The sequence below is a fragment of the Triticum dicoccoides genome, chromosome 7A (assembly GCF_002162155.2).
Source record: "Triticum dicoccoides isolate Atlit2015 ecotype Zavitan chromosome 7A, WEW_v2.0, whole genome shotgun sequence".
Classification (NCBI taxonomy): Eukaryota; Viridiplantae; Streptophyta; class Magnoliopsida; order Poales; family Poaceae; genus Triticum; species Triticum dicoccoides.
In genome coordinates this window covers 558,487,593-558,503,638 of record NC_041392.1, presented here as the reverse complement: position 1 = coordinate 558,503,638, position 16,046 = coordinate 558,487,593, and the positions used below count along the sequence as shown (strand labels likewise).

The 16,046-nt window shown below is 44.3% G+C and overlaps 1 protein-coding gene across 2 annotated transcripts in view; it reads right to left on the bottom strand.

Annotated features, from left to right (window-relative positions):
• The window catches only part of LOC119329510 (tRNA (cytosine(72)-C(5))-methyltransferase NSUN6-like), a 35,131-nt gene that overhangs the window by 13,769 nt on the left and 5,316 nt on the right, over positions 1-16,046 (bottom strand). For both annotated transcript variants that reach the window (XM_037602574.1, XM_037602573.1), the window contains exons 5-8: positions 13,590-13,652; positions 11,459-11,580; positions 4,891-5,128; positions 4,354-4,547 (exon numbers count right to left, since the gene is read on the bottom strand). In XM_037602574.1, the coding sequence (XP_037458471.1) occupies positions 4,354-4,547; positions 4,891-5,128; positions 11,459-11,580; positions 13,590-13,652 (617 nt within the window). The remainder of the gene's footprint in view (positions 1-4,353; positions 4,548-4,890; positions 5,129-11,458; positions 11,581-13,589; positions 13,653-16,046) is intronic.

Sequence of the window (16,046 nt, the reverse complement as noted above, 5' to 3'; positions counted from 1 at the left end):
ATCGACAAGTGTCATTTGAGAGCAACCCTTCCTCTAACGAACTTGAGAAAAACTCAAGTGAGGAAAAACCCAAACACCCAAAGCCAGAGTGATTGAGCATCACTGAAGAGATTGTTATGTGTGATCCGACGCCTGTTACCTTTGAAGACTATCATTCTTCTAGACGGTTAGGAGTCATGTTCTGAGCATCCAAGAAGTATTTGTGGAGTACCATAGAACGAATCTGTGAAGGTTTTGGAAGTCTACCTTGAAGACTTACCACGAGTGATTGGGCGGGGTCTAAGTGGCTTAGCTCAAGAGGAATAAGGTGAAGACTTGGTGTCTCCTGAGTTCAATCTCAGCCTCCCTAACTAGACGTACAGTTGATAAACAACTGAAACTGGTCAAACAAATCACCGTGTCTTCACCGAGCCAACCTGGTTTCAAATTCCTCAACCCTTTACTTTCAGTACTTGTGCACTTAAAGAATTTGTGTCTTGCATTCTGAAGACTTTCATCTTGATGCTTTTCATTCCTTCAGTTCATCATGTTTACTTTTGAATGTATGTATGATTGCATGTTCTTCATTTGCATCTATCATGTGCACCTGTTTTGCTTCACTGTGATGATTTAGTTTCCCTTCTGTTTCTATTTCGTCACTCTGTTATTCGTCAAACTCTACCAACTTTGATGAATTTGTAAAAATCTCCCATTCACCCCCGAAAGATTACCTGCGCTTTCAATTGGTATAAAGCAAGGTACTCCCTTGTTCTGTGTGATTTTGGTTTAACCACCTGGAGTTTTAGTTATGTCGACCGCAGGTATGATCAAAGTCTCCGTTGCGTGCCCTATCTTCGAAGGCACAGACTACCCGTACTAGAAGAACAAGATGTGCATGCATCTTGAGGCTATTGACAACGATCTCTGATTTGTCGTCGAGAATGGTATCCTCTGTTGGACCGAGTATCAATGCTAATGACGTGAAGAGATTCAAACAACTTGACTCTCAAGCGAAGAATATCATATGTGGGCATCTGAACAAAGGACGGTATGGCAGAGTGAGTGCTTTGAAGACCTCAAATCTTATCTGGGATATGATCTCCAAGGGGGTTTCAACTCAACATGACTCCCGAGTGGATGTTCTTCACAATCTCTTCAACCGCTTCAAGAAGCTCGACAATGAGAACGTCCAACAAACATTCGATCGCCTCACTGATATCTCCAATGAGCTTCAAGCTCTTGGCGCATCTGACATCACCGACATGAGGTGGTGCAGAAATTGTTGAGATCGCTTGACAGTTCATTTGACATCTTGGGACTGATGGTTCAAGAGAGTCCTAACTACAAGCAACTTAACCTAGCTGATATTCTTGAGAGGCTCAATACTCATGAATTTCAACAAGCTGAGAAGAGAGACATGTATGGTCCAAGCTATGGACAACCTCGCGCCATGAAGGCAAAAGCAAAAGCCAAAGCAATTTCTTCATCTGAAGAAGAATCTGACTGCAGTTCCGGTGGCCCCGGAGAAATTGGCAGAGAACTTGCAATGATGGTGAAGAAATTTCAGAAGTTTTCAAAGAAAAACCGCTTTGGAAAGTCTTCAAAGTATGACTCGAAGAAAACTGAAGAAGATTTTGCTCGAGACTACAAGAGAACTTGCTACAAATGCAAGAAGCCTGACAACTATATTGCTGACTGTCCTCTCTGGGAAAAGGAATCAAAGAAGAAGAGCAAGGATGGCAGTTCTGATGAGAAGAAATCCTATGTCTTCTTCAAAGTCTTCATCATACAAGAGAGCAGTTCTAGCAAGCACGTGCATTCATCAGCAAGGAAATGGACTCTTAGGAAGAATCCGATCAAGAGGGAGCTGAGGAATCTGAGGAGTCAGATTCTTGTGGCGGGCCTAGCTCTCGCTGCCGATTTTGTCACCAAGTCCATCTTCAACCATGAAGAAAATGGCTACGTCACCGACGCTAAGGCCTGTGACGACAACTCTGCTCCCATCTATTGCTTCATGGCAAAAGGCGCCAAGGTATCCTCACGTGTTGCCTACTTTGATACTTTCAGTAAAGATGACTCTGGATGTGAAAATAAACCTAGGTATGAAAAAACTTGCTAAAATTGCAACTGAGTAGCAAACTACTATGGAAAAGATTCAAAAACTGCTAGACAAAAGCGATGATCTGTTGGATGAGGAATTGGATCGAAATCAATCTTTGACTGGTGATCTTCAAAGTCTTTGATCAAAGTATGACGAACTTCAAAGTCGTCATGTGGCCCTCTCAGGCAATCATGAGAAGCTTTCCTATGAATTTCTTCAGAGGAGATCTCGAAAAACTGAGAGCGTCTCATGATGATTTTCGAACGTAGAACGATGCCTTGCTCGCTCAACAGATCAGTACCGCTCATGAAGAATTTGTGTCACCATACTTGAAATGCCTTGAACGTGAAAACGCAAATTCTTCTACTGAATGTTCAAATGCTTCTGAAAGAGCAATTTCTTCAACTGTTTCGGAGGCTACTAACCCCTCATCTGAGAAAGCCACAAATATCACTGACGAAAATGCAGGGTTGAAGGAATTGTATATGACAGGCATGTACAAAAGCCTCAAAGGGCATCAAACCCTTTGCGATGTGCTTAAGAAGCAAATCTTGAAGAAGAACCCTAGGAAAGAGGGTATTGCATTTGAAAGAAGAATCAATGGAGATGGATCCTATTGAAAACCTGAGCAGTACCCCCAAACCACCTGGATGCCTGCAAAACGACCTCCTATCAATCCATCCACTTTGTTTGGCTATAACTGTGCTACTTATTATGTCTCTATTGAGTCATTTGACTCCAACTATAAACTGTTCAAAAATCAAAATGGTGAAGTATTCGCCAAATTTGTTGGAACTAACTACAGGAATGGTCCACCAATGAAGAAAATCTAGATGCCCAAAAGCCTTCTGGAAAGTATTCAGGTGAATGTCGTCATGACACCATTGATGAAGAAAAACCTAAGGGCAAATTTTTCATATGGACCAAAGTCTTCAAATGGTCGCAGACCCACTTATGGTCGTGCTAATGCCTCAGTTCGTAGGGAAACAATCATTGGTCTAATGAATATGTGCATTATTCTTCGAACCACTATGTTCACAAATCTTCGAAGAATTTCTCAGTATATTTATTTGATTATACTAACCCCTCTATGAAGAGAAATGCATTTGCTTCAATGCCTAAATTCTCAATTGGCGCACTTAGATACAATGCTTCTCAGCCACCCTTACAAATGTGGGTGGTCAAGAAGAACTAATTTCTTCTACAGGGTCGGGTCTCCAGAAGGGATGCGCTAATGATGAAGAAAATCTTGAGACCTGGAAAATATTGTTGGATGCAAGATAAAAATGAAAAATGGATTATCCATTACTCTCGTCCATGATATCACTGCACAACCACATAGAACCAGCAGCCACAGCAGCAACACAAGCCTCTAGTAGCAGCAGTTTCTACCAGCATAAGCGTCTTCCTCTGACCAAGCCACGTTGTCGACGTGTCTCCCGCACGGCCCCGCCACCGTCTCACGTGCCACCTCCACGTCTCCCGCACTCGCACGCAGCCACTTGCGGACCTCCCCGCTAGCTAGCGCACAGCCGCGAGATGAGTACCCGCTGCCGAGATGAGCCCCTTAGCCGCCTTCCCGTCAGGCCCCGTTGTCGCCTGCGCCTGCCGGCGTCTGTTACCATGTTGAATGAGGAGAGGTGTACCAACAGCTTGTCTCTATGCGCTCATCTCCAAACATTGATCAGCCCTCCTCTTCTAAGTCACTTACACGAGTTCGGCCCTATGGGCCTAAGTTGTGATGGACCAGGCCCATACAAGATCAACATCTACCAAATCATTTTCGTAGGGTGCCCGATTGGGTCCGGTACCTCCTGGTATGAGAAGTCAGGGACTTCAGAGTGCCTAGTTCTTTATGCTGATAGCGAGTTGTTTTGAAAGTACGTCACCTCCAAGCTTTGTTAATCCCAAACCTCTAGGCTCAAGTCTTGGCTTTCACATTTTAAATAAATATTTGCTTGCCCTCTTTCTTCCACATGTAGGTGTTCAAGTATATGTGAAGGCCCAACCTTCTCCAACTTCTGGTCCTACTAGTTGGTGCATGAAACTTAATAATGGATTGAAGCTTGACTAGCTGTCACTATGTTAAACATGAAAGATCTGAGTTTATTTTATAATATAAAATATAATACGAATAGTAATTATAAATTATGATTATTTGTTTTGTTGCTCTTGTATATAGGCAAACAACTGAAACATATAGTGATGCAAAGAATGTAAAGTGCAATTTAACGATCAACAATATACGCAATTTAGGTACAGTAGTCCCTTACCTCAGCAGCAAAGAGACGAGGTCTCAAGCCAAGTGCAGAACATGGAGCATCAAGGAGGACACGATCAAAGCTGCTTGGAAAGAATCCTTTTGAGTCTTCAACTCTACCTCCAGAGCAGTTACTTCTTCCTGTCCCGTTCCTCATTCGCCTTAAATTCTTCCTGAGGTCTGCCTTGCTAACATACCTTTTGGCATCTGGTTTTCCATCATTTAAAAGAAAAAATAAAATTCCAAAATAGTGGAAAAGACCAACATATACAGTGTCCAACATGTACAACAAATACAATTGCTGCCGCTGCAGGAAATAGTGTAACAATTTAGGTTAGTGTCTAAATAATTCAAACAAATTTAGACACAGTTCTCAATCCAAACTAGAAATACGTAAGGAACATTAAAACATCCATGTTATCCAGAGATCTGAAAAATCCATATGATACCATCATGTGAACAAAAAGAATCCAAGAAACATGATGCACAGAATAGAGCTGATGTGGTGAAGAAAAATGAATACATGGGTATAAATTGGCATGCTGCTTACCAGTCTGCTCAACTATTGCAGTTGAGCTGTCTTCAGCTGCAGTCGTAACCCTGGCAGCGATTATACTACGAATAGGGCCAGAGTTCTCCGCTAACGTCACAATTGCTTCAGAGCAATTATCAGCCACGCCAAGATTTCTTTCCTCATAAGCCTTCCGTACAGATTTGAGAGCATCAAGTTTATAAGCTCTTATACAACTTAGGCCCATCTCATCAGCCAACTTCAAAATACCCATCACCTGGAATATAATTTTATGTTATTACAATGACAATATGATTCTCGGGATAAAGATATACACCATCAGGGAACACATGATAAATGTTAGATACATAAGATATACACCATCAGGGAGCACATGCTAAATGTTAAATACATAAATAAAGGCATACTTTCATGTGCATGTGCACCATGACAGATTTTTTATTGCTCAGGTGCTGACATCTCCCAAAGCTTTCTAACACATCAATGTGAACATGACCTTAGGAGATAAACTAGGAATCCGAAAAAAGAAATACAAGAAACCTAGTACCATACATCTTTATTAGGACAGCCCCAACCCGTGTGTTTTCTGCATGCATCGTGTAGGTTAGTTAGAAAAAAAATTAGACATGGTGCAAATCGTGCAGCCGGCCCTTAGTTTTAGGAACCAATAATCTTGTTCCTTCCTTTTTCTTGTTCGTTCGTCTAAACAGATTAAGCAGCCGAATGTCTTTATTCCTTTCTTCCCATGGAAAATCAGCGCACCAAGGAGGCAACCTCCCTTCTCAAGGACGAGGAGATCAAGATGGCGGACTCTGTTCCATTGGACAAACAGCAGATCAAGCCGGCGACCGTGCCATGCGTCTTCAAGTGCCCGGGACGACGAACGACTTAATGAATTGGTTCTCGGACTTGGCATGCTACAAGTGTACCGTCTGCAGCAAGATACGAGTTTTGTTTGAGCCACCCTCAAAAGAATCTTCAACAAGCAGCTCGGAGTATAAAGGCAGCGCCGACAAAAATAATGGTAGAGACTCGGACGCCGGATTGAAGATTAGAGAGTTTGAGAAAAGCAAATACAGAAACATGTAGGACTTGACCGGTACTCTACTTTCGATGTGTTCCCGATGTAGGAGTTGAAGATTAGAACATGCCGGTTTGAGCATGAATAAAATTATTGCCGTATCTCTACTTTCCTATTTTCGATGAGTTCCCGATTGTAGGAGTTGAAGACTATGACATGTTCGTTTGACTAAATTTATTGTCATGCATATACTCTACTTTGGATGTGTTCCCGATGTAAGCATACAGTTCCACATGACTTTGAGCGTGCACATGTTAATCACCATACACGTATTATTGCCACTGGGTGTAGAAAAAAAGTTGAAGCCAAGAAGAACAACATTAAGAGTTGAATGGGTAACCATTATGAGTAACACTAATCCTGTTATATTAGTGAAGACCCTTGAATAAACCCATTTAGAGTTCAACGGGAAACACTAAGAGTTGAACAGGAAACCGCTCGACAACGTTATCATGGTAGGCACTACACATCCGATAAAGATCCAATGGCCATTAACAATGCTTGCAACGCATTGTAATGCCACAGGGAGATCGCTGAGCCTCTAGCGAGAACCGGGACAGAGGCTCGGGAGAACTGGTAGAGAGGCTTGGCAAGAACTGGGAGAGAGGCTAGGCGATCTCCCGGTGGCATTACTATGCGCTCCAAGCATTGTTAACGATGTCACTGAATCTTCACCGGATGTGTAGTGCTTACCATGATAATGTCGTTGAGCGGTTTCCCGTTCAACTCTTAGTGTTTCGCGTTGAACTCCGAATTGGTTTAGTCAAGGGTCTTCAATAATGTAATCGGATTAGTGTTACTCATAATGGTGTTCCATTCAATGTTTTTCTTCTTGGCTTTAACTCTTTTTTACACTCAATGGCAATAATATATATATGATGATTAACATGTGCACGCTCAAAGTCATGTGGAGCTATATGAATACATCGGCAACACATCAAAAGTAGAGTACACATACAAAAATAAATTTATTCATACTCAAACCGGCATGTCATAATCTTGAACTCCTACATCACGAACACATCGAAAGTGTTAGTGTGGACAGGAAAGTGGTTCACTGAAGCTGTTTAACATATTGCTGCCCAGAGGCATATATATAGTACCGGGGAAGTCGGTTCCTATGCAAACCGACCATGCGACTCTAGCAACTGCTGGTACATGCAAAAACCAAATTGACTATTGTTGTCTAAATGCATGCACTAACTTACTAAGGAAGCTCCAGCCAGCCTACCACTAGTCTACTACTCCCTAGCTAAGTAAATACTCCCTCCGTATGGAAATACTTGTTGGAGAAATGGATGTATCTAGATGTATTTTAGTTTTAGATACATGTTCCCAAGGATTACTACTAACAAAAAGTAGAGTACCGATCAAATCCTACATGTTCCCATTAAGCTCGGCGTTCAAGGAGAGGGTCATTAAGGAGGGCCCTTGGGAGGAAGGAGGGGATGCGGACAATGTGTGGATGAAGATGGCGACTTGCATTCGTAAGGTGGCCTCGGAGGAGTTTGGAGTGTCCAGGGGAAGGAGAAGCGAGGATAAGGATACCTGGTGGTGGAATGATGATGTCCAGAAGGCGATTAAGGAGAAGCAAGATTGCTTCAGACGCGTATACCTGGATAGGAGTGCAGACAACATAGAGAAGTACAAGATGGTGAAGAAGGCCGCAAAGCGAGCTGTTGGTGAAGCAAGGGGTCGGGCATATGAGGACCTCTACCAACGGTTAGGCGCGAAAGAAGGCGAAAGGGACATCTATAAGATGGCCAAGATCCGAGAGAGGAAGACGAGGGATATTGGCCAAGTCAAATGCATCAAGGACGGAGCAGGCCAACTCTTGGTGAAGGACGAGGAGATTAAGCATAGATGGCGGGAGTACTTCGACAAGCTGTTCAATGGGGAGAATGAGAGTTCTACCATTGAACTGGACGACTCCTTTGATGAGACCAGCATGCGTTTTGTGCGGCGAATCCATGAGTCTGAGGTCAAGGAGGCTTTAAAAAGGATGAAAGGAGGCAAGGCGATAGGCCCTGATTGTATCCCCATTGAGGTGTGGAAAGATCTCGGGGACATAGCGATAGTATGGCTAACCAAGCTTTTCAACCTCATTTTTCGGGCAAACAAGATGCCAGAAGAATGGAGACGGAGTATATTAGTACCAATCTTCAAGAACAAGGGGGATGTTCAGAGTTGTACTAATTACCGTGGAATTAAGCTGATGAGCCATACAATGAAGCTATGGGAGAGAGTCATTGAGCACCGCTTAAGAAGAATGACAAGCGTGACCAAAAATCAGTTTGGTTTCATGCCTGGGAGGTCGACCATGGAAGCCATTTTCTTGGTACGACAACTTATGGAGAGATATAGGGAGCAAAAGGACTTGCATATGGTGTTCATTGACTTGGGGAAGGTCTATGATAAGATACCGCGGAATGTCATGTGGTGGGCCTTGGAGAAACACAAGGTCCCAGCAAAGTACATTACCCTCATCAAAGGACATGTACGACAATGTTGTGACAAGTGTTCGAACAAGTGATGTCGACACCGATGACTTCCCGATTAAGATAGGACTGCATCAGGGGTCAGCTTTGAGCCCTTATCTTTTTGCATTGGTGATGGATGCGGTCACAAGGGATATACAAGGAGATATCCCATGGTGTATGCTCTTTGCGGATGATGTGGTGCTAGTTGACGATAGTCGGACGGGGGTAAATAGGAAGTTAGAGTTATGGAGACAAACCTTGGAATCGAAAGGGTTTAGGTTTAGTAGAACTAAAACCGAGTACATGATGTGCGGTTTCAGTGCTACTAGGTGTGAGAAGGTTAGCCTTGATGGCCAGGTGGTACCTCGGAAGGACACCTTTCGGTATTTGGGGTCAATGCTACAGGAGGATGGGGGTATTGATGAAGATGTGAACCATCGAATCAAAGTCGGATGGATGAAGTGGCGCCAAGCTTCTGGCATTCTCTGTGACAAGAGAGTGCCACAAAAGCTAAAAGGCAAGTTCTACAGGACGGCGGTTCGACTCGCAATGTTGTATGGCGCTGAGTGTTGGCCGACTAAAAGGCGACATGTTCAACAGTTAGGTGTGGCGGAGATGCGTATGTTGAGATGGATGTGTGGCCACACGAGGAAGGATCGAGTCCGGAATGATGATATACGAGATAGAGTTGGGGTATCACCAATTGAAGAGAAGCTTGTCCAACATCGTCTAAGATGGTTTGGGCATATTCAGTGTAGGCCTCCAGAAGCTCAAGTGCATAGCGGACGGCTAAAGCGTGCGGAGAATGTCAAGAGAGGGCGGGGTAGACCGAATTTGACATGGGGGGAGTCCGTTAAGAGAGACCTGAAGGCTTGGAGTATCACCAAAAAGCTAGCTATGGACAGGGGTGCGTGGAAGCTTGCTATCCATGTACCAGAGCCATGAGTTGGTTGCAAGATCTTATGGGTTTCACCTCTAGCCTACCCCAACTTGTTTGGGACTAAAGGCTTAAACTCCGAGCTGCTCGTTGAAGATTCTTTTGAGAGCGGCTCGAACAAAAACTCATATCTCGCCATAGACGGTACACCTATAGGATGCCAAGTCCAAGAACCAATTCATTAAGTCGTTCGTCGTCCCGGGCACTTAAGACACATGATGCATGGCACGGTCATCGGCTTGATTTGTTGTTTGTCCAATGGAATGGAGTCTGCCGGCTTGATCTCCTCATCCTTGAGAAGGGAGGTCGCGGCTCCATGGGATGGGAGGTTGCCTCCTTGGTGTGCTGATTGTCCATGCGAAGGAAGGAAGAAAGACAACCGGCAGCTCGATCTGTTCACATGAACGAACAAGAAAAAGGAACAAGATTATTCGTTCCTAAAACTAAGGGGTAGTTGCAAGATCTACACCACGTCTAATTTTTTTACTAACAAACCTACACGCAGCATGCAGAAACCGCATGGGTTGGGGTTGTGCCTAATAAAGCATCTCCTTTTTTTCTAGGGACGTGATGCGTGGGATGTGATCAGTCGAAGGGTAAAATTGTCAACAAATACAATGAACCATATAATCTAGATTTTTCCTCAAAAACCTATACACCCTATATCTAGGAAGGGAGGGAGTAGTACGTTGTGGCGCTGCATTGTAGTCTTCCCGCGCCGCAAACATCTTCCTTGCCATCTTGTACTTTGCTATGTTGTCTGCACTCCTATTCAATTGTAGACGTCTGAAACAGTCTTTCTTCTAATTAATAGCCACATGGAAAATACAAAGGGTACGGCTATTTATATATTACTCTGACAGTAACAATCACTTTTCTAGGGTTTAAAAAGTAGTTGTTACTACTTTTGAAGCCCCTCGTCGAGACAAACTCACAGGTGAAGACGGGTCACTAATTGGATTAACAATGTGTGATAAATCATTTTGAAAACTTGGATTTAGCAATTAAAGCCGATGATGCAAGCATGAGGTCGACGATTATGCATGCATAACATGCATGCATGTGATCTCTCCATAGGGCAAAATTCCCTTGACATGCCACAGCGTCATAAGATTATCTATCACAAGAATCTCTGTTATTTAATTGGTCCTCCACCCTCAATAAATGTTGTGAACTCCTTTTGGAGACACATATATCTGACGTAGCGCAACAAAGTCCAATTTTTAGCAGACACTCTTTAGTTCCAATTTGCAGCAGCGCCAAGCTTTGAGGTGGAGCGTGCCGGACTAAGCAAAGTGGTTTGTTTTATAGGAGATAAAACCCAAATCACTGAATCTGGGTAAGAAATGGAATAAGGTCTAATAGGATGAGAGCACTAGCTTTAGCCTTTTGGAGAAGCAAACAGAAAGCATCCATGTTGCATACGAGTCAGATCATCGATTAGGAAAGAATGGAGTTAGAATTGAGTTATCCTACAGTAAGAGTCAGACTAAAGTCCTAGCCAGGATCACCCCAACCCATAAAACCAAGTTGTGGTTGGATGGCGGGAAGGCTAATTGTACCCCTAGCCCACCAGGGTTCAAACCCCAAGTTTGCAGCCATGTGTGTTTCATCAAGCATGATGTTCCTTCAATGAGAGGCTTCCTGCCGATAGCGAGGCGCCTGTGGTGACTTCATCAATCTTAAAGCTCTATGACTATTCTTTTGTAGGTGCATGTACACGTGTGCTTTTAAGTTGTACTCGGTGTTTCTAAAGAAGAGGATCACCCAACCCAGAATAAATCAACCATAGCTCAGAGCTCATTGACACAGATGAGGGTGAGCATGCATTATTGTGTTACCAATCCGATCAAAGCCTAAGATTCGCAATCTTTTCTTCCCTTCTCTAGTTCCACAAAAGACCAGCACAAACCACTGTAGTTTATATTTGCCTTTTGTCATGAAAGAAGAATATTTCATGAAGCCATATATAACGCATCAAGCCATGACCCGGACACAACATAAAGGGGAGAAACATGACCACATAAGTTCAGATGCCAACGTTAACTCAAAGCAACATCATATGCTGAATCTAACATAATGAATTACCTTATTGTGAGATCTATCGAGGGCAACAATCTCCCCTTTGTCCCTCATAAGGATAGCAATTGCTGTTGTTTTCCCTCCTGGAGCAGCACACATGTCCAATATTTGCTCTCCTGGCTGGGGATCTGTTAAATAAAATAAAAAATTGCACATAAACACATCAGGACAGGAAATACTGTTGTTTTTATGAAAAAACACTCAAACCCAGGATAATATAAGGTCTAGAGGCCAATATAATTACAGCAGCAAAATTCTAAAGCATGCAAGTAATATCTTGTAGGTCAACCATATGTGGACATGCATGTTGATAGGAGAAAACTAAATCAGATGTCCCACGATTCAACATTTCAACTGCTTTGTTTCTAGCAAGAGTAATTGGTTGACTATTCCAACAACTTCTTTTGTAGTTTCAGTTGAATAACTATAGCTCGTACCCTCTAACGTACCCCTACCCCTCCCGGTGCCTCCCCTCCCAACAGCCCCACGCCAGCTCCTACTCCAAGTTCGGTGGCCACCTCCACAGGAAACATTTCTATCCATATTTAAACAGTTAGAGATCGCAAGGACGAGCCGCAGAGCTGTCCGTCAGTGACATACACCTAACAGCATGGCCATAGCAAATGAGATAATCCAAAAGCAATCCCAACATGACACATAAGCAAACGGCTATAGGCCAGCAGTGATAACATAGATAAAGTTAAAAGAAACCAAAAGATTTGAAGGACACAAAGGAGCCCGTCCCACCAAGGCCATCAATCCACATCTTCATTGATAATCCTTGGAAGCTGAAGCGTTGCTGCATTGGAGGGATGCCACAGTAGCCAGCTCCCGTGGCCTGGATGGTGTCCAGGGGCAGATAAGGTGCAGGCTGGCAATAAGGTGGTGTGATGTCCAACTCCAGGTTTTAGAAGAGGGCTTCCTCTTGCAGGAAGGAGATGAGACCCCCGGGAGCTTGCCCTTCTTAGATTGCAGAGGGTATGGCGTCTTGAGACCATCATGAAGCTGGCTTATGTGAGGGCTCCTCCTGAGTGAAGCTTCAGAGACATGAACAGTTTGTGTTTGCACCTGAAGTAGGTGATCCGAACACCTCTAGCATACTGGAAGCGATCCTCAAAACGATCAAAGCAGGAAACATGCTGTGGGAGCAGTAGCAGCGGGTCCTCTGACAGATTCTGATCAAAGCAAAGCTTCTTAGAGGCAGTACGAAGGTCAGCAGAAGTACTCATATTGACAGTAAGTTTGAGGGAAAGGGTGGGCTGAGATCCTGCATGTCTACAGTGACCCTCTTTTCAGGAGCTCTGATGTTAACAATAGAAAAAGACATTTAAGAATCTGAATATTTTGCCATTCGGAGCAACTCCATCGCTTCCTAAAGACTGAAAGGAGAGTTAGCCCAAGCAGTGTCCACAGTGACACTCTCATGATCAGGAGCACTGTCGCTAACACTGTCTGAATATGCATCACTATTATCAATCAGCTAGATCTTAACAGAGGAAGGAGGCTCTGAAGACTGACCATCTTGCAGCTGTTGGTCTCTAACCAGGGTAGGAGGGTGTCCAGGGTAGGAGGCAATTGATCAGACACATTATCATTCCCATTGTTATTCTCAGCATGGTGGAACTGACCCCACACCATATCAACAGGATGGTGATACTGGACAAGACCATGGTAAGGATGTGGGACTACATGTGCGAAAGGGGGGTCCTTTAGCATATGGAATCTGTCCTAGAGGCCTGGGAAGTTTGGAAGCATTGGAGTGCCAGGGTGTTTCAGGGAGCTAGGCCAAACATTCATGCTCTTCTGCATAGGGTGGCCGACGGGTGTGCTTAGCGGTGCCTCTGCCCTCCACAAACACCTCCTTAGGTTGCTTGTCCCTGACTCTTAGTCGGTCTCAGTGAGGTCGCGACACCATCCTATAACTACTATTTCCTTAGCTGTAGCCATTCTTTTATTGTTTACCCAGTACCTTTATTTAATCCTAACTTGCTAGAAAGCAAGCAGCAGTTTGTTTTCAGATACATATTATATATACAAATAATAAAGACCACAGCAACAGATAAAATGAGTTGGATAAAATCACACTTCTGGTTGATGTAACAACAAAGAAATGTTCTAAGAAAAATACAAGTCATACCAAGGACACGAGCAGCCACAATACTTGGCAAATTTTGAAGAAATATCTCCCCTTCAAGCACGTCTGAATGATAAAAGAAAAGGACAGTTAGTTTTAATGAATCTGAAGATGTACAGTACAACAGATGCGAAAGGCATTTTGCATCATCCACAGTTCCATGCTATATCACTTTTTCTGAGCTTTGGAATGCATATCACCACGAACTAGTAGGTCAAACTCAAGATAAATATGTGTTAGTTACTAGTCCAGAACAACAGATATGATTTACAGTGAAATGTCCGATGGAAATATGGAAGCTAACTATGGCTAATGGTAATTTCGTGGGGATCATTGGCACTAGTTCTCACTGCCACAGATGATTGCTCAGGTAAAGTTAGCTTCAGGCCAGATATGCTTCATGAAGATCATTGCCATGGTACTCCCATATTCAATATACTTCTTAAACCAATCTATTATATTGATTTTTCATTCTCAAAATATCTTACTAATTATTCTAAGATACCTCAAATACAAGTCCTACGAGAAAATATCATCAGAGCCCTAAGTTTACGCACAGAAAAGTATATTGAATATATATATATATGGGGTGTCTATTAATTACTAATGAGGCACACTAAGAATGATAACAACGTATAATCACTTTATCTATGTGATTAACTTGGTGAAATTTCTTGAACCTCACTTCTCTATTCCTCTTCTTAAGTGGATCAGGCTCTGACAAACACACACACACATGGACGCGCGCACATTCAAGCCCCCTATTAACTTGACTTCCTAGCATCGTCGATCTGCAGGTCGTCATACTGACGCGCTGCCGGCAGCCATCAGGATAGAGCATCTCCATCAACCCTGCTCTGATACCATGTGGTTAACTTGGAGAAAAAATTGGAACCTCGCTTCTATATTCCTCTTCTTTTATACATGCATCTATATATTGGCCTTGACTAGGCTCCAATGGCCAACGGTCGGAGATGATTCCGGCAAATCCCTCGGTAGGGTATCCCGGCGTGGTGATTGTCGGAGGGGAAACAAGGAGGCGAGATTACCCAGGTTCAGACCCTCTTGGTGGAGGTAAAACCCTACTCCTGTTGTGTATATTGCGATTGGGGTGTACAAAGTACAGGTATGAACCAAGGGATTGTAATGTATCTATCAACTAGCTCGGCCTCGGCTTATATAACATACCGAGGTCCCTAGGGTTACACAACCTAGTCGGCTACGTACGTGGAGGGGAGTCCACCATGGCTCTGGCTTCCTTGTCTTTGACGGAAAGGCTTCCAGAGTCTTCTCTTACAAGGCCTGTGGGCTGTACTGATGGCCTAGGGCAAAACCGGCATAGGGGCACCCTTGGGCCGGCAACCGACAAGGTGCGACACCCCTGGGCGGTAACACCGCCAGTAACCCCCGAATCGGTCTACAAACTTGGTTGCACCTTGACCAGCACCGAACTGCACATTGTCTTCAGCTAGCCGAGGTTGAAACTGGTTCTTCGAGCTTTCCCTAACAACATCTGCTCGCACTCGGCCTTCGAATGACGGACTACTTCCGAAGTTGCATGAACAGCTTCGGTATTGAATTGTTGATGAAGATAGCTGACCAGCGCCACAAAAAGTTTCCCACGCATCCGATCCTCGCGGGCCGAATTCCCACATGACATTTAAAAATGCAACTTGTCCAGTCTTGCTCATCAGACCAGACCGGTCTCATCAGCTAGTCAAACCGGACCATGTGTCAGACTTGCTCATCAGACCAGACCGGTCTCATCAGCTAGTCAAACCGGACCATGTGTCAGACCTGAACCGCCGGTCAAAGTGACATGTGGGAGTGGGCCCCACCAAGGCCACGTCCCATGAACTAACGATGTGCGCCTCAATTCCCACAAGCAGTTAACGGCAGACTCCGCGATCCCCATGCGCCTTCAACGCTATTATCAGGATACGAAGAGATAGCTTGCCACGTGGCGTTAATTGATGTCGTTGTTCAACCTCCCATACACCTATATAAGGGGAATGAACAGAGAAGGGAGGGCTTTACGCTCTCACCTCTTCCGCTTCCTTCTTCCTCGCGCCACTGTCTCGTCCTGCTGCTCCGCTGCATCAGCACACTACAGCCCCAATGCAGCACCACCACGCCACCATGGGCAAGCGCTGCCTGATGAACGGCGAGCCCATCAACACCGGGAAGGTCAACGCCTCCAAGGAGGTACCGTCGAAGACCAAGGGCAAGCGGATGTCTTCCACTAACTGACGGCCAACTAGAACGCCTCACAAACGGTGGCCGTCTCCCTCAGCCTACCGTCGCCTTATCAGGCTCTCCGATCATCGTGGCGGAGAACGGCGATGTCCTGGCGGAGGCCGTGCCCAAGTCGGAACCACACGAACGGGTTATTTTTCATCCCCCTTCATCATCTACGGTCTTTTGCATGTCTACTGCCTCAAAATCCACCGTCTCCCCCCC